The 26249-nt window shown below is 53.0% G+C and overlaps 1 protein-coding gene across 1 annotated transcript in view; it reads left to right on the forward strand.

Annotated features, from left to right (window-relative positions):
• The first annotated feature begins 425 nt into the window (after positions 1-425).
• The window catches only part of USP20 (ubiquitin specific peptidase 20), a 29565-nt gene continuing 3741 nt past the window's right edge, over positions 426-26249 (forward strand). The window contains exons 1-19 of the mRNA XM_007471821.1: positions 426-512; positions 5139-5192; positions 6874-6936; positions 7264-7395; positions 8790-8886; positions 9250-9319; positions 10740-10853; positions 12217-12295; positions 14702-15149; positions 15526-15666; positions 16003-16118; positions 16380-16552; positions 17212-17306; positions 23375-23408; positions 23587-23632; positions 24554-24734; positions 24813-24939; positions 25271-25440; positions 25519-25600. Coding sequence (XP_007471883.1) covers positions 432-512; positions 5139-5192; positions 6874-6936; positions 7264-7395; positions 8790-8886; positions 9250-9319; positions 10740-10853; positions 12217-12295; positions 14702-15149; positions 15526-15666; positions 16003-16118; positions 16380-16552; positions 17212-17306; positions 23375-23408; positions 23587-23632; positions 24554-24734; positions 24813-24939; positions 25271-25440; positions 25519-25600 — 2303 coding nt within the window. The 5' untranslated portion in view covers positions 426-431. The remainder of the gene's footprint in view (positions 513-5138; positions 5193-6873; positions 6937-7263; positions 7396-8789; positions 8887-9249; positions 9320-10739; positions 10854-12216; positions 12296-14701; positions 15150-15525; positions 15667-16002; positions 16119-16379; positions 16553-17211; positions 17307-23374; positions 23409-23586; positions 23633-24553; positions 24735-24812; positions 24940-25270; positions 25441-25518; positions 25601-26249) is intronic.

A 26249-nucleotide genomic window follows, 5' to 3' on the forward strand; every position in this document is an offset into this window, starting at 1 on the left:
CCCGTGCATCGGCAGGCGGACTCTCAACCACTGCGCCACCAGGGAAGCCCCCTGTCGACACTTTTAATCATCGCACCCAGCACTTGAATCCTAATCATCATCCCAGCACCTGCTCTCCCTGTGTCAGCCCTGTGCCAGCCCTGTGTCAGCCCTGTGCCAGCCCTGTGCCAGGCATTTGACGTATATTATCTTCGTGAGTCCTCTGAGCAACCCATCAGAGTGGGTGTTATCTCCCTCCCCAGCTCTCAGGCAAGGAGGGTGAGGCTCAGAGAAGTTAAGTAGCTTCCCTGGGTCACCAGCTGGTATGTGGCAGAGCTGGGACTAGAGACCAAAGTGTGCACTTCACCACAAGCCTCCCCTGCCTCTGGCCAGCAGTGGCTGCCATTAACCCAGGATTCCTTGTGTTTTCTTGTAGGTAAGCCCAGGCCAGCATGGGGGACTCCAGGGACCTTTGCCCTCATCTTGACTCTATAGGGGAGGTGACCAAAGAGGACTTGCTGCTCAAATCCAAGGTAAAGGGTCAGACCTTACGGGGCTGAGGCCCACAGCCAGGGCCACCACATTCCTGGGGTGCAAACATTTCTGAAGCAGCGGAAGAACTGGCCCCTGACAGTCTGTTTGGCCTTTTCTGTAAATGGAAAAGCTGGCGACTGTTTAGGAGGCCTTCCGGGGGCTGTGTCCTAACAGCCATTAGTAGACCAGTCCATTTGGGAACACTGATGCTCTGCCCATTAGTGGTTGGAGCAGGTGCAAGGCAGGGAATGAGTCAGACTTTGAGAGTCTACGGGCATTTTTGCACACGTGACCTGTGAAGGGCTCAGGGAGCCTCAAAGAGAGCAGGTGGGCCACTTTGAATAGGGAAGATGTGTTGTCTGTTTGTTAAGTTAAATTTTTTTAAATAGGTAACATGTGATTCAAAAATGAAACAATGTAAGAAGAAAAATGTCAAGAAGTGCCCTGTGCCCAGCTTCTCCATTCCACCCTCATGTAACCAGGGACATTAGTTGCTTTTGTATCTTTTCAGAGTTTCTTTATGGGAATACTTCTTTTTCATTTTCCCCTTTATTACATAAAAGGTAGTGTACCGTAGCCATTTTCGTAGCGTACCTTATTCACAGGGCAGTATGTCTTGGAGCTCTTTGGCCTCAGCACACAGATCTCATGGTTTATCTTGAAGTTGCATCATATTTGTTGTGTGGACTCCATAGCTGATCCTCTGTGGGTGGACATCTGGGCCCTTTGCAGCCTTCTGCCAATACAGTGTCGTTGTGTTCAGGGGAAGAGCCATGTGTAGGGGTCATTCCCAGAAGTGGGGGTGGGTCAGATTCCTAGACATATTTCCTTGTCTTCTTTCCAGACACCTAATGCTGGTCGTTCAGCCTCCCTGCACCAGCAGGTTCTGGGTGGCTTTTGGCCTGAGCTGGTTTAGTCTGGGCCCGCATGAGGGCGCGATTCTTCAAAGTACCCATGGCTTCTTTCGAAGTGGTTTCACTGGCTGTTACTGAAGCAAGTTTGTTTGCCCAGCATGCATCAAGCCAAACGCTGAGACACCGAGGTTTGCAGCAGAGAAAGGATGTATTCACAAGGCAGCCAAGCGAGGAGACGAGAGAACAAGCCTCAGGCCCACCTCCCCAGAGGCGAGGGGCTTGGGGTGGTCTTAGGCGTGGGGACAGGTGAGGTAATGGGTGTTCCACGCAGGTGTTACCTGAGTTACATCCGTCTTCCTGGGATGTGTGTTGAAAAATGGAGGCGCCTAGCATGATCTGAGGGTGGAGTGTTTGGCCCTCTGACAACGAAAGGTCATTCGTCGGACACCTCTGTAGGCCCAGTTTTAGGGTCAGTGGTCCCAGCCAGTCTAAGCCAGCTCAAACTGGACAAGAGCTGACTCCAAGTTTCTGAAAAACAGCTTAAGCCCCTATTCCTACAGTGACCCATACATCAGAGCTGTTAGAGCTGTTATCTGTAGGGGTTGTTAAGGAGTCTTGTGATATATAGGCTACACGAAGCTTGGAGGGTATGCAATTTGAGAAAAATAATTAAGATAAGCTTGCTCAGTGAAGGCAGACTCAAAGCAGAGGGGCTTTTTAAGGAGCTGTTTCCTTAGCTGCTATTCTGTAAGACAAGTTCAATTTCTGTTAACCCTAAGGGGCACGGTTTCAGTGTGGTCAGGAGCAGGGGCAGAGCGAGGCTGTGGTGCATTTGCACGGTCTAATGCTGGGTCTCTTCCTGAGTCTGCACAAAGGAATAAGTGAGACAAACTGAGAGGATTTATCAGGGAATCTGAGAGCAGGGAGGAGATAAACGAGGTGGGAAGAAGGAGGCAGAACGTGGAAAGACTGGGCTGGGATGCGGCAGCCTTTTGGAAATCTAGAAAATGAAAGAAATGTTGTGTTAAAATATGCAGAAGGGGCTTCCCTGGTGGCGCAGTGGTTAAGAATCCGCCCGCCAATGCAGGGGACATGGGTTCGAGCCCTGGTCCGGGAAGATCCCACGTGTCGCGGAGCAACTAAGCCCGTGCGCCACAACTACTGACCCTGTGCTCTAGAGCCCGCAAGCCACAACTGCTGAGCCCACGTGCCACAACTACTGAAGCCTGCATGCCCAACGCAGCCATAAATAAATAAATAATAAAAAAAAACAAATAAATAAAATTTATAAAATAAAATAAAATACCCAGGAGGGGCAAGGATTGAACAGGTGGCTCAAAATGGAGGAAATGCAAGTGGCCGAGAAACTCTTGAAAAAAGATGCCTGACTTCCCTGATGGTTAAGGATTTTGCCAGAGAAAGCAACATGACACCATTTTCAGATGGGCAAAGCAGAAGCTGCTCTCACTCAGAGCTGACCAAGGGAGGGAAGCAGACCAGGCGTGGCAGTGGGGTGAGGCATTACTGTAACTTTAGGGCTGCAGTGCCGCCTCTGGGAGTTTAGCTAGTAGAAGTGTAGTAACAGCTACAAATGCAGCAGTATTTATGGAGCACTATTTGTAAAAGGAAAATTGGCGGCAGTCTGCATATTCATCAAGAAGGGAATGCGGCTTCCCTGGGGGCGCAGTGGTTGGGAGTCCGCCTGCCGATGCAGGGGACACGGGTCCGTGCCCCGGTCCGGGAGGATCCCACGTGCCGCGGAGTGGCTGGGCCCGTGAGCCATGGCCGCTGGGCCTGCGCGTCCGGAGCCTGTGCTCCGCAACGGGAGAGGCCACGACAGTGAGAGGCCCACGTACCGCACAAAAAAAAAAAAAAAGAAGGGAATGAGCGAACAGATTGTGGTGTCTGTGCCCACAGTGTGTGCCACCATGCACTTACTGCAAAGAATGAGACGTGGTCTCTGTGTACAGACTAGAAGGATGACCACAGATAGGTGACAAAAGCCTGTTACCGAAAAATTTGTATAGAATATGATCTTATTTTTACTAGAAATCATCCCCCCATCTATGCATATATGTTTATATAAGAAGAAGATATGGAGGGATATACTTCAAATTATTACAGAATATATGTATTGCATATAATATACTACACATCATTATATACAGAATATATGTATTATATATAATATACTACACATTATATACAGTGTGTGTGTATCATTTAAATTGTTAAACATACAATACTTTTATCATTCAAATGACTGAAATTAAAAAAAAAAAAACTTGGGAAGATGGGAGTGAACTGTGAAATCAGAAAATCACAAAAGAGATGACAGATTTGGAACGGTCAAGAGCTGTGACTTTGAGTCCACTAAGCAGACTGATCTCTAGCCAGCCGTAGCATCCTTAGCAAGAGACCCTACATCACAGATTGCAAATCTCTGCCCTGTTGTATGGGATGAGCTGTGTCACCTCCACCCTAGTGAGAATCCCACATTCAGGCTCTTTACAAACAGCCAAAATCTGGGCTTAGTGAGACAAAGAAGTTCCCATGGAGGCCTGGGGGTCGACGTGGTCATCCTTGGGAGGAAACTGGAAAGTTTGATGACCGCGGCTCCTCAGCTTCCCCTTCTGACTCTGCTCTGTAGGGTCATGACCTCTCTGAGCCTCAGTTTCTCATCTTATGAAGGGGATCTTGATGGGACCTGCTGCACAGACTGTGGTGGGGATTACATGAGCAAGGTGTAAAAAACTTAGCTGGTTGCTTGGACTGTTGTGATCCCTCACCAGAGGTCAGCTCTCACTCTGATTAAGGACTCTGTAACTGCTACCAGCGCTTAGAATTCATCTCACAACTGGCAGAGACACGTTGAGTATTGTGGAGGCTCAGTTGGGAATTGCTGTTCTAGACAGGCACAGACAAAATTACTTAGGATAGTTTAAATTATAACAAAGAGACCCTGAGATACGGTGGCTTAAATGAGATAGAAGTTTACTTTTCTCTCACTGAACAGTCCAGACATAGGTAGCACTGATAGAGTGGCTCTGCCATTCTCAACACATGGCTTTCATCTCCAGGTCCAAAGTGGTTGCTTCACTTCCTGCCATCACATCTGCATTCCAGCCAATGGAAAAAGGAGAAAGAGCAAGGGTTATGCAAAACTCAGAAGTGGCACATGTCGCTTTTCACTGTCATACTATTGACTAGAACGGAGCCCCATGATCACAGCGGGGGCTGGGACACATAGTCTGCAGCTGGCTGTCGATGTGCTCAGCCTAAATTCATGGATTCTTTTATTAAAGCAGGGAGGAGAGAGATTGGTAGACAAGAAGCAGGCTCTGTCATCCAGACCACCGGAAACCTGGGTGTTTTCTGTGGTCAACAAATATATTATCTCCTGATTTGTACCAGGCTCTCTGTGAAGTCGCAGGGGTAGGTAAAACAGACCATCCTTCTTTCATGGAGCCCATAGCCTAGGTGGGGAGAAAGGCTTAAATAAATAAATGCAACGAAGGAAGAGTAGAAGGTGTGTTGAGGGGGCATATTATGGCGTCTGTTTATTTAGGCTTTAAATGATTGTATTGAAAATGTTTTTACAGGCACATGATAAAACAAAATTCAAACATTAAAATTTAAAGTGCCCCTGTGGGCCAGCGAGGGCCTTTCTGAGGCAAAGCCTCTAAGCTGAGACCTTCAGGTGCGTCCGTCAGTGCACATCCAACAGGCCGCTCACACCCTTCTCTTCCTCTCTCTCCGCACCTCACACAGGGCACCTGTCAGTCATGCGGTGTTTCCGGACCCAACCTGTGGGCCTGTCTCCAGGTAAAGTATCCTTGCAGATGTCTGGGGTGGGGAGCTGGGTCCAGACTCTGGGGTGGGAACAACCGTCCCCCATGGTCACGGCTGGGAACCTTGGGCAGGGACACAGGGCATGGATGTCTCGGGTGTGGTTCCCAAGCCCAAGCCAAGAGGGCCCCAGAGTCTGCGAGCCCCCGGCCTGGCTGCACTGGCAGCCATTAAAGATGCCAAGAGGAGAAAGTAAGTTGGAGAAGACTCTGAACTGAATGATCCCATCAGCATTAAAGGCAAAGTTCTGTCCTTGTGTGTGTGTGTGTGTGTGTGTGTGTGTGTGTGTGTGAGAGAGAGAGAGAGAGAGAGAGAGAGAGAGAGAGAGAGGCGCTGTAGCATCTTGGCTCTGAGCCCTGGCCCAGGCCTTTGTTTCCCCGTCTATAAAGTAGAGGCCACAACGCTGATAACTGCCCCCTCCTTGCAGACCCACTTTATGGTAGAATTTGAAGAGATGATGCCTGTGATGGTCTTAACAGGGTGTGTGGCCAGTAGACAGTGTCCAGGAAAGTCTGGTCGTGATTATTACTGCTTTACCGAAAAGAGTTACAGTAGATGTGTCAACACGTGACAGTTTTCTCTGGGGGGTAGAATTATGGGTAATTCATTTTTCTTTGTAACTTTGTAGTGTTTTCTAATTTTTCTACAAGTATGTATTGCATTTTATAGTCATACTGAAAATGGCTGTTACTTAAAATTTCTTTGAAAACAAATACAAGGATAAACAAAAAAGCCCACAGGGGTGAAAATACCATAGTTCAAGTCTGTCGTTTCAGAAGACTTCGGACCCCCCACGGGGCTTTGGCCTCCTCCTTTTGGGCCTGTTGCTCAGTGTAAAATACACTGCAAGACACCATCTGGGCCCCCAGGGGACAGCGAGAAGTGTGAGGCGTGGTCTTACCTCCTGGGAGCCCACAGGCCCCCCAGAGAGATAGAGACGGACCTGATGCAGAAAGTGGCACATCCTTTATGACGCAGCCCAAAGGTCGTTTCCATGAAAGGTCCTCACCAGCCTGTGCAGTGCTGACCACAGCTGGAAATGATACCAAAGCACTCCTACGGAGAAGCAGGCTGATCGCTGGGGCGGAGGCCCGCAGAGGAGAGGCTCTTGAGCTGGGCCTTGGGAGCTGGGTGGATTTGGGAGAGGAGGGTGCGAGGCCAGAGGCAGGCCACCGGGCACACTGAGGGGCATGGGGTCCGCACCGGGCCCCAGTTGCCTCTGCCCGATTCAGTGTTGCCCGTTAGAAAATGGCCGTGAGGCCCAGTCTCCCTACCCAAAGTGTGAGTCCCGATAACTGGCCCCTCAGGAAGTGGGGTTTTGGTGAAAAAGGGACAAATGGAGGGGGAGAGGGTCTGGGCGCCAAGCAGCCAGGCCTCAGCTTTGCCCAGATCTGGTGCGACCCTGCCCGGCTTCTTGCAGGAGAGCAGCAGCTCGGGGCACACTGCCCGTCTCGCTCAGAGATGGGGGTGGCTGTGTGGTGGCCATCCCTGCCCAGCGCGGACCTTGACTGTGCAAACCTGTGTTCCTGCAGGGCGGCAGGGCCTCAGTGCCTGTGGGTCCTGTTGGGTGGAGACGGGCACTGGCTCGCTGTGCTGGCAGCGTCCTCTTGGCCGCCCCATCCGTCCGCTCTCCTTTCCTCTCCACCCACCTCCCCAGGTCGCCTGCTCCTACGTTGGCTGCGGAGAATCCTTTGCTGACCACAGCACCATCCATGCGCAGGTGAGCGTGGTGGCCGGGAGCATGGGCGCTGCGGTCCGACAGCCCAGAGTTCAAACCCCAGCTTCGGCCGCCCCCAGCGCCATCTGCCGCTCTGGGCCTCAGTGGTTACATGTGTAAAATAGGAAGAATCACAGCGAAGAAGCAAGAGAAAATGTGCTGCTGCAGCCCCTGGCACTCCTGGCCTGTGGGGGGAGCGGGTCCTGAGCTTCTAGGCCTCTGACCTGATGGGGCTTTTTCCTGAAGCCGGAGAGCTCACGCAGCCCTGAGGCGGGCCTGGGGCACCCATTAGGCCACTGTATCCTTCTGATTTTGCATCTTGCCCTCTAGGCCAAAAAGCACAACCTGACAGTGAACCTGACCACGTTCCGGGTGTGGTGCTACGCCTGTGAGAAGGAGGTATTCCTGGAGCCTCGGCTGGCAGCCCAGCCGCCAGGCCCTTCGCCCAAGTTCTCAGAGCAGGTGAGCGGGTGCGGGCGCCAGCCGAGGAGATGCCCAGGAGGGCAGGGCGGTGGATCCCCGGCGGCGTCCGTTCCTGCTCAGCGTTGCCAGCTGGCTTTGAGGAGCTCATGTCAGCGAACGCCCGCTGAGCCCCAGCCCTGTGTCAGGGCCCGGCAACACGGAGGTGCCTGGAAGGAGGGCGGCTCTCCCGCAGGGAGTTTGTAGGCCTCGGGTGAGCCCAGGGCCGTGGGGCGGGGCACACCCTCCCTGGCCTGTGGAGAGCCCCTGGTGATGGTCCTGCAGCCACCTCTCTGGGGGAAACGCCCGGAAACCTCCCGCCCCCCCAGCAGGCAAGGCACACATGGGGCGCCGAGCAGCCCTTAAAGGAGGCAGGCAGGTGAGCCCAGCCCAGAGCTGGCCTCGGGGAGCAGTCAGAGAGCCGGCCCTGGAGCCCTGGGAGGCTAGGCGCGTGTGCGTGCGTGCATGTGTGTGTGCACGCACGTGTGTGTGTAGGCCAGGCATGTGTGTGTGTGTGTAGGCCAGGCGTGTCTGCGTGTGTGTGCGTGTGCATGTAGGCCAGGCATGTCTCTGCATGTGTGTGTGTGTGTGTAGGCCAGGCATGTCTGCATGCATGTGTGTGCATGTAGGCCAGGCGTGTCTCTATGTGTGCATGCGTGTGTGTGTGTGTGTGTGTGTGTGTGTGTAGGCCAGGTGTGTCTACGTGTGTGTGTGTGTAGGCCAGGCATGTCTCTGTGTGCATGCGTGTGTGTGTGTGTGTATAGGCCAGGTGTGTCTCTGTGTGTGCATGTGTGTGTGTGTGTGTAGGCCAGGCGTGTCTGCGTGTGTGTGCGTGTGTGTGTGGAGGCCAGGCGTGTCTGCGTGCGTGTGTGTGTGTGTGCAGTGCTGTCTTCACGTTGGACAGTGACCATCACATAATGGGTGCTTGATAAGCATATATAGAGTACGTTTGTGGACATGGTAGATATTTATGACTTTTTACAAAAAAGGCTCTGAAGAAGTATACACAAATCCCGCTTTGGGGGTGTGTGTGCGTATTAACAGTTAAAATGCTACATAGATAAAATAGACTATCAACAGTGGTTGTCTCAGGAAAGTTGGATTGCCTGCTGTTTTTTCTGTGTTTCTTTTTTTTCCCAAATTTATTATAAATAAATTAAATTATTACTACTCATTATTGTAAGTAAAATACAAGTCACAGAGTTCCCAGGGCAAGGCCACCAATGCCCTCTCTTTCCACGGTGTCCTCTGCTCAGACGGGCTGGCTCAGTGCAGGCTGGGGGCCTGGGCTTCCACCCCTGCCCTGAACCCCAGTGGGGGAGGCACACGGGCCTCTGACCCCAACCCCTCTCCCTCCTCACCCCACTAGTTTTCCTCACTCTGGTTCTCGAACACAGGACTCTGTGCCGCCCTCCCACCCTCTGAAAGCTGTCCCCATTGCTGTGGCTGACGAAGGAGAGTCCGAGTCGGAGGACGATGACCTCAAACCGCGAGGTAACGGCCCCACGCGCTGTGCTGCCTGGGCAGGTTGGGGCGGCCTGTGGGGCACGAGGGCTTCCCTGGGGCGCCAGCCGCCGCCCTCAGCCCTGTACAGCCATGTATCCCTGGGTGGGCCGGCCCCTCTGCACCCAGGCCACTGCCCCTGCTTGGTGCTGATGGTGGGCTGGGCTGGGTGGACGGCGGAGGGGTCCGTAGGTTCTGTACACTGCGGTAACCAGAGCTGCTGGGAGTGGGACCACGTCAGTGGACTCGGCAGGTTTCTGGGGTGGGTCCTGGGGACTCAGAACCATCCTCTATGGGTTCCTGCCGTGTCGAGATGCTCACCTTCCCCTTCCTCTGTGTGCGCTGGTCTCCCAGGCCTCACGGGCATGAAGAACCTTGGCAACTCCTGCTACATGAACGCGGCCCTGCAGGCCCTGTCCAATTGGTAGGTTGCACCTCATCTGGGAGTTGGGGCCCCCAAGCCGGGTTCTGTGTTGCCCACAGAAACCTGTATGTGGATACACATCAAAATGCCCCAAACCACACATGCCCTCTGACCCAGCAATCCCTCCTCTTGGAATTTATCCTAAGGAGGTACCCTGCGATATTGAGAAAGCTGTCTATGCAATGAGGTTCATCATTCTGCCATTTACTGGAAACAACTTAAAGGTCGATAAAATCATAAATTTATTGTAGGGCAGCGTTACAGTGAGTTCAGGAAAAAATGGTGCAGGACAATATTTATTAAAAAGAGGAGGAGTTCAGAATATGATAAGTAGGAAAAAGGAGGTTATAAACCTTTGTTTGGTGCAATCCCATTTTGGAGGAAAATATTATTTTCCATATAGGATAGGGTGTCCACTCCCTGAGGCTGGGACATCTCCTATTTCTGGCACTCAGGGTCTCCCACCTAGTAGGGGTTCAGTGTGTGTGTGTGTGTGTGTGTGTGTGTGTGTGTGTGTGTGAACGTGTGAGAGAGAAGGAGGGAGGGATGGGGGATACGCATACATAGAAAAGTCTAGAAGGCCATGCCCCCAGATCTACAGAGTAGCTATCCTCATGTAGTAGGATTAAGGTCAATTATTATTGTTTGCTTAGTATCTTTAAGTTTTTTACAGTAAATGAGTATTTCTTATGTAATAAGATAACAAAAACAAAGAAAAGGGGAGTGGGGGAGATGCTTTTGGGCTCAGGAAGGTTTCCAAGAAGGGGCTGATGGGAGGATAAGCAGTGGTTCCTCTCGTTCGCACAACAGTCTTTAAAGAGAGACCCTATTTCCAAACACAATCACGTTCTAAGGTACGGGGGTTAGGACTTCAGTGTATGAATTTTTTTTTTTTTTACATTTTTATTTATTTATTTATTTTTGGCTGCTTTTGGGTCCTCGTGGCTGCATGCGGGCTTTCTCTAGTTGCGGTGAGCGGGGGCCGCTCTTGGTTGTGGTGCGCGGGCTTCTCATTGCGGTGGCCTCTCGTTACGGAGGACAGGCTCTAGGCGCGCGGGCTTCAGGAGTTGTGGCATGTGGGCTCTAGAGCGCAGGCTCAGTAGTTGTGGCACACAGGCTTAGTTGCTCCACGGCATGTGGGGTCTTCCCTCACCAGGGCTTGAACCCATCTCCCCTGCATCGGCAGGCGGATTCTCAACAACTACACCACCAGGAAGCCCTCAGTGTATGAATTTGGGGGGGATACAATTCAGCCCATAATAGGTGGTGTCCTTCAATGCCTTCTGCAGGCGTTTCTGGCTCCAGGGGGCCACAGTACATCCCACATAAGATGCTTTTGCTTCTCCACCCAGCTCTTTGTAAACAATGCCATGCTCCCCTTCTTTTCTCTTCTGACCTGGCTCCCTGCCCCGTCCCCCAGCCCCCCACTGACCCAGTTCTTCTTGGAGTGTGGAGGCCTGGTGCGCACAGACAAGAAGCCAGCCCTGTGCAAAAGTTACCAGAAGCTGGTCTCTGAGGTCTGGCACAGGAAACGGTGAGTTGACCGAGTCCCTAACCTGGGGCAGGGGTGTGGGGATGGATTTTCTGTCGGCCCCTTGAGAGAGCACTTCCTGTGCCTTCAGCCTCTCACCATCACTTCCTGTGTTTCACCCTGTGCAATGCTTACATCAGCCCTTCGAGCTGTAGGTCATAGCCAACTCTCACAAACTGGGGAACTGAGGTTCAGAAGACTTAAGGATCTTGCTCAAGATAGCACGTCTTATGAAAGGCGGAGCTAGAATTTGAGCCTGGTGCTGATGGAAGATGGCAGCATTTTGCAGCATGTGTGCTGAGGTCCAGAGTTGTGTGGTGACCACTCGTAGGTCTCAGCCACATCTGTGCACGTAGGAAAGGATTTCAGAAGTGGCTGGCACTGACGTTCAGGGGCTTTTAGCTCAGTGAAAAAGGACTTTAAAGACCAGAAGCCTTGGTTAGATCTGTTTCTCCAGGAAAAGTTAAAATTGGGACTAATTTAAAGTGAGTGCTGGGAATTCCCTGGCAATCCAGTGGTTAGGACTTTCACTGCTGTGATCCGGGTTCAGTCCCTGGTCGGGGAACTAAGATCCTGCAAGCTGCGCGGTGCAGCCAAAAAAACCCAAAACAAAACAAAACAACAACAACAACAAAAAAAAAACTGTGAGTGCATAGAAACATATTAAGTGTAAAAGCAGATTATTAAACAGTGTGATGCAATATAATTCCAGTTTTAAGAAGCCACATTTAAGTGTTTACCTGCGTGTAATTTTGTATATGCATCTGTATTTTCATGGAAAAATCTGGAAATCTTAATGGTAGTTATCTCTGGGTGGGGCTGTTAGTGTTGATGATTCTTTGTTGTGCTTTTCTGAAATTTTCTGTTTTTCAATCATGAACACGTATTTTTTTTTAAAGCAGCTGTCATTTTTATTTATTTGTATTTATTTATTTAGCCACGCCACGCCACGTGCGGGATCTTAGTTCCCCGACCAGGGTTTAGACCCATGCGCCCTGCAGTGGAAGCGCACAGTCTTAACCACTGGACCGCCAGGGGAGTCCCCATGTATTACTTTTGAAATTAGAAAACCACAATAAATATTTTATAATGAGAACAGTTTTTGAGTAGCTTGCCGTGGACTGGTGGGACACGATGCCGTCCCGGTCAGGAGCCTTTCGCCTCACTGAACCATGACTTGACGTTTTCCTTCTTGATCTTAGAGATGTGCAAACCTCCTGGGGCTGCTGGCCAGGTTAGCACCTCCCAAAGTTGTAGTAAACGCCTCACTGAGTCTGATCTGGCTGTACTGGCTTCCTGGCTGCCCTCATGGGCTTGAGCAGCTCAGAGCAGGCCACCTGTACTAACGGGTCTGGTCTTCCTACAGCCCCAGCTACGTGGTTCCCACCAGCCTGTCCCATGGGATCAAGTTGGTCAACCCGATGTTCCGAGGCTATGCCCAGCAGGTAGGCTGTCCGAGCTGCCCGGGGGACACCCAGGGCTGTAACTTACCAGGCCTGGCTTTGAAGCCAAGACCAGTGTGGAAATCGGCAGCAGCAGCTCTGCTTTGCCAGGCAGGGCTCCTGGATCAGACCTGCTGCCTGAGCCCTTCACCTGTGTGGGGACGCCGGGGCCTCCCGGCAACCTGGTGTTCTCCCCACTCAACAGATGGGGAGACTGAGGCTCAGCGGCCAAGTCCTCACCCACTTACCACGTACCAGTTACACAGCTGGTACGTGGCAGAGGGGAAAGTTAACCTCAGGCAGCCTTATCTCCAGGCGTGTGCACCTCAGCACTCACTCAGATCGGCACGTGGTTTCTTGTTCCCCAAGTCGCAGGCAGAATTTCACTTTTATTAAAGTAAACATTTTGATGACAAGTTTTTGTAAATCTAGAGAATCCCTGAAACCAGTGATATCTTTCTATGGTGTAAAATCGTGGGCCCAAGATGAAGCAGAATGCAGCCACACACCTCCCCCTGCCCCAGGCTGACCGTTCAAGTAGTCCAAGTCCTGCCCCAGAGTGGGGTTTCGCTGCTGGCCTGAACCTGTTTGCACTGCCAATGCTGCTGCCTGCGTGGGGGGCCCAGGAACAGAGCAGCAGTCACCGAGGGATGCCCTTGGCCCCCTCCTTCGGCCCCCACTCTCCCCAGGGTGAGGGCTGCTGGGCTTTTCTCTGCTCACACCCTCAGTTGGTTGAACAGTTGGCCTCTGCCTGAGAAGCCCAGCGTTGCCTCCGCACCGCCCTTTCTGGGGGGTGATAATACCCATGGTGATCAGAATCCACCGTGCACCATTTTTTAAGTGGTCAGTACCTGCCACATAAGTTCAGCCCTGTTTCTACTCACAGAACTCTCATGAAGTGGGCCCCGTCATCACCTTCACGTTATAGGTAAGGAGCTGAGGCTCAGAGAGGTTCTACAAGTGGCTCAGGTCACACAGTGCACAGCGGCAGGGACGGGATTTAGGCTTACCTGAGCCGTCCCTCACTGCAGTGCTGCCCTCCCTGTACAAGGACCCTGCCGGCCCTCAGGCTCTCGGTGAGGACACTGGGGAGCAGGGCTACTCGGCTGCTGCCAAACATCCACTTGACTCCAAAGCATCCCTTTCTGTGGATCTTGGACGTAGCACAGGGGACGTTTCTGAGTCTGAAACATACAGGTAGCTGTAGGCCTCTCTAAATTGCCAGAGGATGCTGTCATGCTTCCACCTAGCTTGAGATTTTAGCAATGAACACAGGGTGCTTTTGTTAAAAGGAAGCAGCAGAAAGGAAAGTAGATGATGTATTGAGGGCCTGTTTCTTGAAAGAACCTCTCCGTGTCCCTGACACACACGACGCACGTCTCCTACCCCCTCCCTGGCGCTCGATGTAATCCAGGGCCCTCTCCTCCCCCTGCTAGAACTGAGAAAACGAGGCCCTTCTCTCCACATCGGTGACCTGAGGCTTTGGGTGCTTGGCTGGGTCTGGCCACTGTGTGATCCCTGCCTCGCTGGGCAGGAGTTGGGCTCGGGAGCTGCTTCTGGCATCCAGGGCAGGGACGGTGAGGGACAGGACTGGACTTTGAACCCAGTGGCCCCGCACAGCACCAAGTGTCCCCAGCTGTCAGAGGCCAGCCACCATCATCTTCTGACCTTTTAAAGCGCCGCCTGTGTGCACCGCTCACGGCTGGGCCAGTGGGCCGGCTGTGCCAGAGGCCTCGCTGCCCTGGCTTCCTCTGGGTTATGCCGTAGTCGCGGCGTAGTCAGAATAACAGCGTCACTGCTGGGATTTGAGACCCGGCCAACCTGAAGAGGCACCTTAGTCCGAGTCATGCCCAGGCCTGCGGGGGCCCGTTCTCCTGCGCCACGTTCTCCTGCGCCAGTCACAGTGGCAGGGGAAGGCGTGGCCACGCGGGCTGGCGAAGGACCGGAAGCACAGAGGGAACCAGAGGCAGGTCAAGGATGCAGGCAGCCTGGCCTGCCGGGTGGCATTGCTCCCCCCCCCCTGTGGAACTCAGCGGAGCACTCACCTGCAGACGTGCTCACAGTGGCACCTTTGTCCTACTCGGGCTCCCTGCCCGCCCTCACTGTCCCCTCCTTTAGGGAGCAAGGCGACTTTAATGGCTGAACGCGATACGTCCACTCTCTCCCATGCTGAGTTGGGAGCAGGGCCGCAGGTGATGGAGAGCAGGAGCTGGGGGTCAGGTGGACCTGGCTCACCACCTCTGCTCTGCCGCTTCACAGCGCGAGACCTGGGAGGGGTCGGCCAGCCTCTCGAGCCTCAACGTCCTCCTCAGTAGGAGGGGGCTTAGGACTGCCGTGTTGAGGAGGCCACTGTGAGGGGTGCCCGTATGGGCCCCCCAGCATCCGTGTCGACGCCGCCCCTGGTTCCAGGACACCCAAGAGTTCCTGCGCTGCCTGATGGACCAGCTGCACGAGGAGCTCAAGGAGCCCGTGGTGGCCGCGGCTGCAGCGCTGACCGAGGCTCGGGACTCAGACTCGAGTGACACGGATGAGAAGCGGGAGGGCGACCGGAGCCCATCAGAGGACGAGTTCCTGTCCTGCGACTCCAGCAGTGATCGCGGTGAGGGCGACGGGCAGGGGCGCGGCGGGGGCGGCCCCCAGGCTGAGACGGAGCTGCTGGTCGTGGACGAGGCGGGCCGCGCCATCTCCGAGAAGGAGCGCATGAAGGACCGCAAGTTCTCGTGGGGCCAGCAGCGCACCAACTCGGAGCAGGTGGACGAGGACGCCGACGTGGACACCGCCATGGCCGCCCTGAACCAGCAGCCCACGGACACGCAGCCGCCGTCACCACGGTCCACCAGCCCCTGCCGGACACCAGGTACCAGCCAAGCCCCTCGGGGCATCGTGGCCCCGTTTGTCCGGCTCCTGCTGGGGGGCAGAGCACCCACAACCTGCTCGGCTCCGCCCCACCCTGGGGGGCTCTCCCACGAGACCCGACTTATCGGTGAGAAATCGGGTAAATGATGTGTCCAGACTCACTTGGACTCAGAGCCCACCCGAGCCCTCCGCTGGGAACGGGAAGGGTGTGGACAGCACGTTCTGCGTGGGGCTGGGGGGCTGGGGTGGACCCAGGACAGAGGAGATGTGGTGGGTTCAGGCCTCAGTCCCCTTAGGAGGCGCTGGCAGGTCTTCCTGACCAGGCCCGCGGCTGGCTCGGCTGTTCTGCCCCAGCACGGTCCCCCCTTTGCCCCCAGAGCCGGACAACGAGGCCCACATGCGCAGCGCCTCTCGCCCCTGCAGCCCTGTCCACCTCCACGAGGGCCACGCCAAGCTGGCCGGCAGCCCTCCTCGTGCGAGCCCCGTGAGGATGGGGCCGTCCTACGTGCTCAAGAAAGGTTCGGGGGAGCGGGCGGGCAGGGAAGGTGGGCAGGGCATCCCCGTGTGGAGCCCGGGGCTCGGGTGGAAGCCGTACCTCTGGCTGCCGTTTTTGGGTTTGGAGCGCTCTTTACCAGGGGCTGGGCTGCCGTACTCCTCACGCAGTGTCTCTGAACCCTCCTAACACGCCTGGGACACGAGTGGGGCCCTATCCCACAGATGATGAGTGAGGCACCGGGAGGTGAAGAGACAGCCAGTCACATGACTCATACAGATTTGACTCCAAGTCCCAGCACCCACCCCTTGCCCCAGACAGGCCAGTGGGGGCTGGGCCTAGCCCTGTGCTGTGCCCCCAGCCCAGGTACCGAGCTCCAGCAGCCGGCGGCGGAAGGAGCAGCGCTACCGCAGCGTCATCTCAGACATCTTCGACGGCTCCATCCTCAGCCTCGTGCAGTGTCTCACCTGTGACCGGGTGGGCGCCCTGGGGGAGGGGAGGGACGCACCGGGGTCCTCACGCAGCTTGGGGGTTGGGCGCTGGTTCTCTGCCTGGTGCCCCCTGCCTTTCTCTGGGGGTGGGCCCCGGGTGTGGGCCTCCTGTGTCCCGGGCTCGGGAGCAGGCTCTCTGCCCCACACCTGCCCTCTGGTGGCTGGGGTTTGGGGTGCAAACTCTGGTTGGTCTGGGCAGGGCGGAACCCTGGGAGGTGGAGACCCAGGCTGACCTTCGACCCCACAGGTGTCCACCACGGTGGAGACATTCCAGGACCTGTCGCTGCCCATTCCTGGCAAGGAGGACCTGGCCAAGCTCCACTCAGCCATCTACCAGAATGTGCCAGCCAAGCCGGGTTCCTGCGGGGACAGCTCCGCCACCCAAGGCTGGCTGGCCTTTATCGTGGAGTATATCCGACGGTATGCCACCTTCCCGCCCGCTGGAGACACAAGACCACCCAGGCCTGGCCTTTCTGGAACTCGCAGGCTGACAGGCGACAGACCTTTAACAGCAAAGTACAAGCTTTTGCAGGGCTGAGGGTGTAGTTCGGAAGGGAGCTTGAGGCTGAAGGGGGCTCAGAGGTTTGCCAAGTGGGGTGGGAGTGCTCCTCAGCTGTCCTGGGGTGGCCTGGTTCGGGTGGGCCTCTGGATCAGAAGGCAGGTGACGATGGAGAGTGTGACCAAGTGGCAGCTGGAAAGGGGGGCGGCGGCTGGAGTGCAGGCCTGGCCCTGTAGGGAGCACCGTGGTGGCCTTCCGGAGTCCCCACTGTGTGCCCCGAGGCCGGCTTTACCTGCCTGATGTCAGGAACCTGTACTCTGCCCAGAAGACAGGCCAGCGTGATTGGGGCCCCTTCACAGATAAGGAAGGCGAGACTCGGGGGGAAGTGATGTCGCCCTCCCAAGGACACAGAGCTGCTGGCTGGCAGTCCCAGGCTTCTGGCTCCAGACTTCGGCCCATTCCACCCACCGGGGCCAAGCTGCCCATCTGGGCCCAAACAGACCCCAGCCCAAAAGCCTCCACGTCTTACTCTCGCCGAGGCCCCGGCAGCACCCCCGCCAACCCCTTTCTGTCTCTGTAGGTTCGTGGTATCCTGTACCCCCAGCTGGTTTTGGGGTCCGGTGGTCACCCTGGAAGACTGCCTCGCCGCCTTCTTCGCCGCTGACGAGCTGAAGGGTGAGTGGACCCAGCTGGCTGGGTCAGCACACAGTTCAGGGTTTCTGGGACTCACTGTCAGAGTCCCACCCCTGCCTGCCAGGCTGGGCCTGGGACTGCACACTCTCACAGCCCCACCGCCTGTAGCTCTTAGGGGTTCACCTGTTTTCCTTCCTTTACCTATTCGGTGGGCAAAAAGGATAACAGTCTTTAATTTTGCATTTCCTTGATTATTGATGAGCTTGAACTTTTTTTTTTAAGTGTATTGGCTGTACTTCTTATTTTAAAATTTCCCATTCCTGTTCTTTTCCTGTTTTTCTGTTCAGTGATTGACATCGCACTAACCTTTGGGAAAACTCTTTTTGTTTAATTTTTAATTGTGGTAAGATATACATAACATAAAATGAACCATCATAACCGTTTTTAAGTGTTCAGTAGTATTAACTATATTCATATTGTTGTGCAACCAATCTCCAGAACGCCCTCATCTTGCAGAACTGAAACTATCCCGTAAATAGCAACTCCCTGTTCCCCCTTCCACCCAGCCCCGGGCATCCACCATCCTACTTTCTGTCTCTATGAATTTGACTCTTCTAGGTTCCTCATCTAAGTCAAATCATACGGTGATTGTCCTTTTGTGACTAGTCTACGTCTATTAGTGTAATGTCCTCAGGGCTCATCCATGTTGTAGCAAGTGTAGAATTTCCTTACTTTTTTGTTTTTTTTTTAATAATTTATTTTTAGCTGCGTTGGGGCTTGGTTGCTACGCACGGCCTTTCTCTAGTTGCGGCGAGCGGGGGCTACTCTTTGTTGTGGTGCGCAGGCTTCTCATTGTGGTGGCTTCTCTTGTGGCGGAGCACGGGCTTTAGGCACGCGGGCTTCAGTAGTTGTGGCGTGCGGGCTCAGTAGTTGTGGCGCACAGGCTTAGTTGCTCCGCGGCATGTGGGAACTTCCCGGACCAGCGATTGAACCCGTGTCCCCTGCATTGGCAGGCGGATTCCCAACCACTGCACCACCAGGGGAAGTCCCTCCTTCCTTTTTTAAGGCTGAATAATATTCCATTGTGTAAATGGGCCACATTTTGTTTATTCATCATCTGTTGATGGACACTTGGGTTGCTCCCACCTTTTGGCTCTTGTGAATAATGCTGTGATGAACCATGGATGCACAGATATCTCTTCAAGATAGTGATTTCATTTCCTTTGGTTATATACCCAGAAGTGGCATTGCTGGATTATATGATCGATGATCTATTTTTAATTTTTTGAGCAACCGCCTTACCGTTTTCCTTGATAGCTGTACCAATTTACATTCCCACTAATAGTGCACAAGGGTTCCCTTTGATCTACATCCTTGCCAACACTTGTACTCTCTTGTCCTTTTAAAAAATCTCTTTCTGGGAATTCCCTGGCGGTCCAGTGTTAGGACTCCGCGCTTTCACTGCCAAGGGCCCGGGTTCAGTGCCTGGTAGGGGAACTAAGATCCCACAAGCTGCGTGGCACAGCCAAAAATAAATAAACAAACAAATAAATAAATAATTTTTTAAAAATCTCTTTCTTTTTGACAATAGCTATTCTGACAGGTGTGAGGTGGTGTCTCATTGTGGTTTTGATTTGCATTTCCCTGACGGTTAGTGATGTTGAGCATCTTTTCATGTACCTGTTGGCCATCTATATGTCTTCTTTGGAGAAATGCCTATTTAGGTTCTCGGCCCATTTTTAAATTGTATTATTTGTGTTTTGCTATTGACTTGTGTGAATTCTTTATATATTTTAGATGTTAACCCCTAATCTGATATATGGTTTCTAAACTATTTTCTACCATGCTGTAGGTTGCCTCCTCATTTTGTTGATTGTTTCTTTTGCTGTGCAGGAGCTTTTTAGTTTGATGTCATCCCACTTGTTTACTTTTGCTTTTGTTGCTTGTGTTTTTGGTGTCATATCCAAAGAATCATTGCCAAGACCAATGTCAAGGAGTTTTTCCCTATGTTTTCTTCTAAGTGTTATGGTGTCAGGTCTTACATTTAAGTCTTTAACTGATTTCAAGTCAATATTTGTGAGTGATGTGAGATAGGGGTAAAATTTCATTCGTTTGCATGTGAACATCTGGTTTCCCCAACACTGTTTATTGAAAAGATTATCTTTTCCCTATTGAGGATTCTTGGCTCCCTTGCCAAATATTAGTGGACCATATATGCATGGGTTTATCTCTGGCCTCTCAATTCTGTTCATTGTTCTATGTGTCTATTTTTATGCCAGTACCATACTGTTTTGTTTTGTTTTTAATTTGGTCACACCACATGCAGGATCTTAGTTCCCCGACCAGGAATCAAACCTGTGTCCCCTGCAGTGGGAGGGCAGAGTCTTAACCACTGGACCGCCAGGGAAGTCCCAGTACCATACTCTTCTGATAACTGTAGTTTTGTAGGAGAGTTTGAAGTCAGGAAATGTGATCCCTCCAGCTTTGTTCTTCTTTCTCAAGATTGTTTTGGTTATTTGAGATCTTTTGTAGTTACATATGAATTTCAGGATTTTTTTTTCTATATCTATGAAAACATCATTGGATTGCTTTGAATCTATAGGTGACTTTGGGTAAGATGGACATTTTAACAATATTTCTTCTTCTGCTCCATGACCACAGGCTATCTCTTTATTTGTGTCATTGTGTGGGAACAACTCAGTCTTCCTCCTGTGTGTCTCTCCTCTACTCTCACACTACTGCCACACAGCACTTTGGACACCAGGTGTCTGGTGGTTTTCCCACGCCAAGCAATTATGCAACACCAGCCAGGGATCCTACAGTTTCACTTGATTCCGACACTATCTACCTGGAGATAGCGTCAGATCCCACAGGTTAAGGACTCAGTCCTACAAGACCTCCCCCTCCCCAACTTCAGACGCCAGTCACAAGTGCAGGTTGTCACCTGGGCTTCTGACTGGCTGGCTATAGATGGGAGGTTCCAACGGCCCCCTCCTTGGCTTCAATTAGAGCAACTAGAGCGGCTCGGCTCGCAGAACTCAGAGAAACATTTTGTTACTAGTTGACTGGTTTACGATAAAAGGATATAACTCAGGAAGAGCCAGATGGAAGGGGCGCATCGGGCAAGGCATGTGGGAAGGGGCCTGGAGCTTTCATTTGCTCTGAGCATGACCCTCTCCCCAAACTTCCCCGTGTTCACCAGCCCGGAAGCTTTCCAAACCCCATACTGTTGGTATTTAATGGAGGCTTCTTCACGTAGGTATGATCAGTTCTTAGCTCCATCTCTAGCCCCTCTCCCCTCTCTGAAGAATGCCAGGTGGTGCTGAAAATTCCAAACTTCCAGTTATGGCTTGGTCTTCCGGGTGGCCAGCCCCAATCCAGAAGCCCACCCAGAGTCACCTCGTCGGAACAAAAGACCCTGCCATCACTCAGGAAATTGCAAGGGATTTAGAAGCTCTGTATTAGAAACCCTGGTCAAAGACCAAATATAAGAACAAAAGATGCTCCCAGTGCTCTTATCACCTGGGAAATTACAAGGACTTTAAGAGCCCTGTGCCAGGAACCTCCGGGAGAGCCCACTGTGTATATTTTCTATTATCTCACATCCACCTTCGATTTCTTTCATCAGCATCTCGTAGTTTTCAGTGTACAAATCTTTCACTTCCTTGGTTAAGTTTATTCCTATATGTTTTATTGTTTCTGATGCTTTTGTAAATGGGATTGTTTATTTCTCATTCAGACATTTTATCATTAGTGTATAGAAATGCAGCTGATTTTCGTATGTTGATTTTGTGTCTTGCAACTTTACCAAATTAGTTTGTCAGTTCTAACAGTTTTTTGTGGCGTCTTAAGGTTTTTTATGTAAAAGATCACGTCATCTACAAACAGAGACAGTTTTACTTCCTCTTTTCCTGTTTGGATGCCTTTTACTTCTTTTTCTTCCTTTCTCTGACTTTCAGTGCTATGTTCAATAGAAGCGGTGAGATTGGGCATCTTTGCCTTGTTCCTGATTTTAGAGGAAAAGCTTTTATCTTTTCACTGTTGCATATGATATTAGCTATGGGTTTATCATATATGGCCTTGATGATGTTGAGTGCATTCCTTCTACACCCAATTTGCTGAGACCTTTTATCGTGAAAGGGTAATTGAAATTTGTCAGATGCTTTTTCTGTATCTATTGAGAGGATCATATGATTTTTATCCTTCATTCTATTAATGTAGTATATCATGTTCATTGATTTGCGTATGATAAACCATCCTTACAACCCAGAGATAAATTCCACTTGGTCATGGTGTATGATCCTTTTAATATGCTGTTGAAGTCAGTTTGCTGTTTTTTGAGGTTTTTTTTGTGGTACGCAGGCCTCTCACTGTTGTGGCCTCTCCCGCTGCGGAGCACAAGCTCCGGACGCGCAGGCTCAGCGGCCATGGCTCACGGGCCCAGCCGCTCCGCGGCATGTGGGATCTTCCCGGACCGGGGCACGAACCCATGTCCCCTGCATCGGCAGGCGGACTCTCAACCACTGTGCCACCAGGGAAGCCCAGTTTGCTAGTATTTGTTGAGAATTTTCCCGTCTATATTCATCAGGGATATTGGCCTGTAGTTTCCTTTGCTTGTAGTGTCCTTATCTGGCTTTGCCATCAGTATAAAATGCGTTTGGGAGTGCTCCTTCCTCTTCAATTTTTGGAAGAGTTTGAGAAGAACTGTTAATTCTTCTTTAAATGTTTGGGCGAATTCACTGGTGAAACCATCTGGTCCTGGACTTCTCTTTGTTAGGAGGTTTTTTTTTTATTACTGCTTCAATCTCCTTAGTCATTGGTGTTTTCAGATTTTCCATTTCTTCATAATTCAGTCTGGGTAGGTTGTACGTTTCTAAGTATTTATCCGTTTCTTCTAGGTTATCCAATTTGTTGTGTTGGTGTATAGTTGGTCATGGGAGTCTCTTTCGATCCTTTTTACTTCTGTGGTGTCTGTTGTATGTCTCTTCTTTCATTTATAATTTTGTTTGAGTCCTCTTTTTTTCTTGGTTAATCTAGCTAAAGATTTGTTAATTTTGTTTCTCTTTCCCAGAAAACAACTCCTAGTTTCATTGATTTTTTTCCCCGTGGTCTTTCTAGCCTCCGTTTTGTTTCTGCTCTAACCTTTATTACCTCCTTCCTTCTGTTGACTTTGGATTTACTTTGGCCTTCTTCTGATTCCTCGAGGTGTAAAATCAGATCGTTTGAGAGCTTTCTTTTTTCTAAATGTAGGCATTTATTGCTATAAAATTCCCTCTTAGAACTGCTTTTGCTGTATCCCATAAGTGCCAGTGTGTTGTATTTTCGGTTTTATTTGTCTCAGGATACTTCCTGATTTCCTTTTGATTCCTTCTTTGACCCATCAGTTGTTCGGGAATGTGTTGTTTAATTTCCACATATTTCTGAATTTTTTAGGTTTCCTCCTGTTATTGGTTTCTAGTTTCATACCACTGTGTTTGGAAAAGATATTAGATATGATTTCAGTCCTCTTAAATTTGTTAAGCCTTGCTTGGTGGGCCAACATACCATCTATTCTGGAGCACGTGTGTGTTTTTGGTGCTGTTGGCTGGAATGTTCTGTTTACGTCTGTTAGGTTCATTTGGGCCGTAGTGTTATTCAGGTCTGCTGTCCCCTTGTTAATTTTCTGTCTGGATGATCTATCCAATATTGAGGGTGGACTATTGAAGTTTCCCACTATTATTGTATTGCTGTTCATTTCTCCCTTCAGTTGTGCTTTAATCATTCAGGTGCTCCAATGTTGGCTGCCTATATATTCACAGTGGTTACATCCTCTTGATGAATTGATCCCTTTATCACTGTAGGGTGACCCTCTTTGTCTCTTGTAACTGATTTTGGCTGAAAGTGTATTTTATCTGATATAAGTACAGCCACTCCTGCTCTCTCCTGGTTACCACTGCATGGAATATATTTTTCCATCCCTTCACTTTCAGCCTCTGTGTGTCCTTGAAGCTAAAGTGAGTCTCTTGTAGTCAGCATGTTGTGGTTTTATTTCTAAGGCATAAGTCATTATGTGCCCTTCTCCCCCATTTTCCATCCCTGCTAACCTTTGTCTCTGTGTTTTACTGCCCTAGGTGACAACATGTATAGCTGTGAACGGTGTAAAAAGTAAGTGTGTGCGTTCTAGAGGCTTCTCCCCGACTTCCCGTTTCCGTGTGTGGTCCACGCACTCCCCCGGGCTCCCCCAGAAAGCTCGACCTCGCAGACTGAGCCGGGTGGGAGGGGCGCTGCCCCGCCTGCAGGCCCCCTCCCTGGGACGCTCACGCCCCCCGCTCTCTGCCCCCAGGCTGCGCAATGGCGTGAAGTATTGTAAGGTCCTGCGGTTGCCAGAGGTGAGTGGGCGGGACCTCCCGCCGCCTGTGCCTGCCGGGCCTTCACCCCGAGCTGCCGTGCAGGGCAGAGGCCGACGCGCTCCCGGACTCAGGAGGCCCGTGGAGACTGCTGCTCTGGCTGGGCGACCCCCGGGAGGGTCTGGCCGGTGGGGAGGCTCGTTGCTCGGTGTGTAGCTTGGAGCCCGGCTCCTTCATCCCTCAGCACGTCTCGTGCGGGCGGGAGGCAGGTGTGGGGCGCCGAGGGCACCGTCTGGAGTAAGGCATAGGCGGGGCTGTTGGGAATGCCTTTCCGAGGAAGTGGCATCTGAGTGGGGCCTGAGGACATAGGCAGGGGTCGGCCTGGTGGAAAGACTGGGGAAAGAACAGGCGGGCAAAACCCCAAAGCAGAAGGGGGCTTGGCCGAGGCTTGTGGCTGCAACGAGAGGAGCATGGCCCGACGCGGGTGCCAGGCTGGGCTGAGCAGGTCTGGGGAGCCTTGGTGGAGAAGCCTTCTACAAGTCGGCGCCCACAGAACTGGTGGCCAGAGTTCTTTGGATGGTCAACTCGATGGGCCAGTGACAGCTTCCTGTACAGACCAGCCCAGTGCTCGGGGACAGCCCATCCTGACCGCCAGTCCTGTTAGTGCAGCTCAGCTCTGCTGTCACATCTGCCTTTATCCCTGAAAGCTGGCCTGGCCCGGCTCCCACGCATGGTTCTTAAGTGTATTCAGAGTCAAGGGCAGGGCCATCAGTTAGCCTGGGTCTCTGGAAGGCTCTAGCTACTACGTTTCTGGTTTTCCCCTGGGTGACAGGGCCTGAGTGGGTCAAACAGCGGACTAGTGGGTGTCCCAGAGCCCTGCTCTGAGGCCCCCGTCAGGTTACCAGGGCTCCCAGGGCCCTGGCCAGCCCCGGAGTGACTGGCACCTCCCCTCCTTCCCCCCAGATCCTGTGCATTCACCTGAAGCGCTTTCGGCACGAGGTGATGTACTCGTTCAAAATCAGCAGCCACGTCTCCTTGCCCCTGGAGGGACTTGACCTGCGCCCCTTCCTCGCCAAGGAGTGCACGTCCCAGATCACCACCTATGACCTCCTCTCGGTCATCTGCCACCACGGCACGGCAGGCAGTGAGTCCAGCCACCCGGCCCTACCCCGGCCCCACCCCGGCCCTAGGGTGTTTGTCACCCCTGCCTCTCGCGCCGCAGGTGGCCACTACATCGCCTACTGCCAGAACGTGATCAACGGGCAGTGGTATGAGTTCGACGACCAGTACGTCACCGAGGTCCACGAGACAGTGGTGCAGAACGCCGAGGCCTACGTGCTTTTCTACAGGTGGGGCCCGGGCAGCGCGTGGGGGGCTGAGGGACCGCGCCTGCGCCCCAGCACTGCAGCCGGTGCCTGTCGGGGTGGTGGCGCCTGCGAGGGCTTTAGGCCAGGGAGGAGTAAGGATTTGGGTTTTTAAGAAAGCCCGCTGGCTGCTGGTGGGAAAGCTGGAAACCCAAGTAGTCGAGTTCGGTTTTCTCCGGTGGTCCCGGTGGGAGGTGATGGCGGCCGCAACTCTGGCAGGGGCGGTGGAGGGATGCCGCGGGGTCCGGGAGGCGGGGCTTTCCCGAATGGGGCGTGGCTGCAGCTCCTGATCTGCCCCCACCCCGCCGCGCCCCAGGAAGAGCAGCGAGGAGGCCGTGCGGGAGCGGCAGCAGGTGGTGTCCCTGGCCGCCGTGCGGGAGCCCAGCCTGCTGCGGTTCTACGTGTCCCGGGAATGGCTCAACAAGTTCAACACCTTCGCCGAGCCGGGGCCCATCGCCAACCACACCTTCCTCTGCTCCCACGGAGGTGAGGTCGCCTTCTCTGCGATGGGCCGCGGGGCGGGTGGGCCGAGCCCCGCTCTCCATCCTGTGCCTTCCTCCGCAGGCATCCCGCCCAACAAGTACCACTACATCGACGACCTGGTGGTGATCCTGCCCCAGAACGTCTGGGAGCATCTCTACAACAGGTACCGGTGGCCGCGGCCGGCCTCTGCTGTCCAGGCCGCGCACTCAGCTGGGCGGGAGGCGGGGGCAGGCAGGGGCATGCCTCTGTGACCCCACACCGCGCTCACTCAGGCAGCAGGACAGCACGCAAGCAGTTGTGGGGCGCCCCTGGCAGCCTTGTCTGCATCGAAAAAGATGCCCGCCTTTGGGGGCATCCAGCCAGACCATCCCAGTCACAGGGGGTGGAAAACTGGTCAAGCCAAAGCGGAGTATTGGTCCCTCTCGCAGACAGTCATGGGGCTGCTGGCCGCCGGGCAGCCTGGCCAGTGTCTCTCCCCAACCCCGTGCCTGGCTCAGGGGGCCGGAGGCGTGTGCTGCCTGGGGCCTTCCAGGTTCAAGTCCGTGAAGACCCAGAGCATGTGACTCTGTCGTTGAGGGGAGAGCCGCTGGCCGGGCTCGGGTCACTCTGGATCCGGGAGGCTGGCTGTGCCGCGGCCGAGGGGGTGGTCAGACGGGCGGGGAAGGAGAGGCCGGGGAGACTCGCTGCACTGGCTTTGCTTCACCCACTCACAGCTCAGGCACGGCCTGTGCCCTGTGGTTGGTGGATGGGTCAGAACCCCACAGGGAGCGGCATCCCCAGGTCCTATGGGGGGAATCCCCCCCCCCCACCCC

The sequence above is a fragment of the Lipotes vexillifer genome, unplaced genomic scaffold (genome assembly GCF_000442215.2).
Source record: "Lipotes vexillifer unplaced genomic scaffold, Lipotes_vexillifer_v1.1 scaffold98, whole genome shotgun sequence".
In the NCBI taxonomy this organism is placed as follows: Eukaryota; Metazoa; Chordata; class Mammalia; order Artiodactyla; family Lipotidae; genus Lipotes; species Lipotes vexillifer.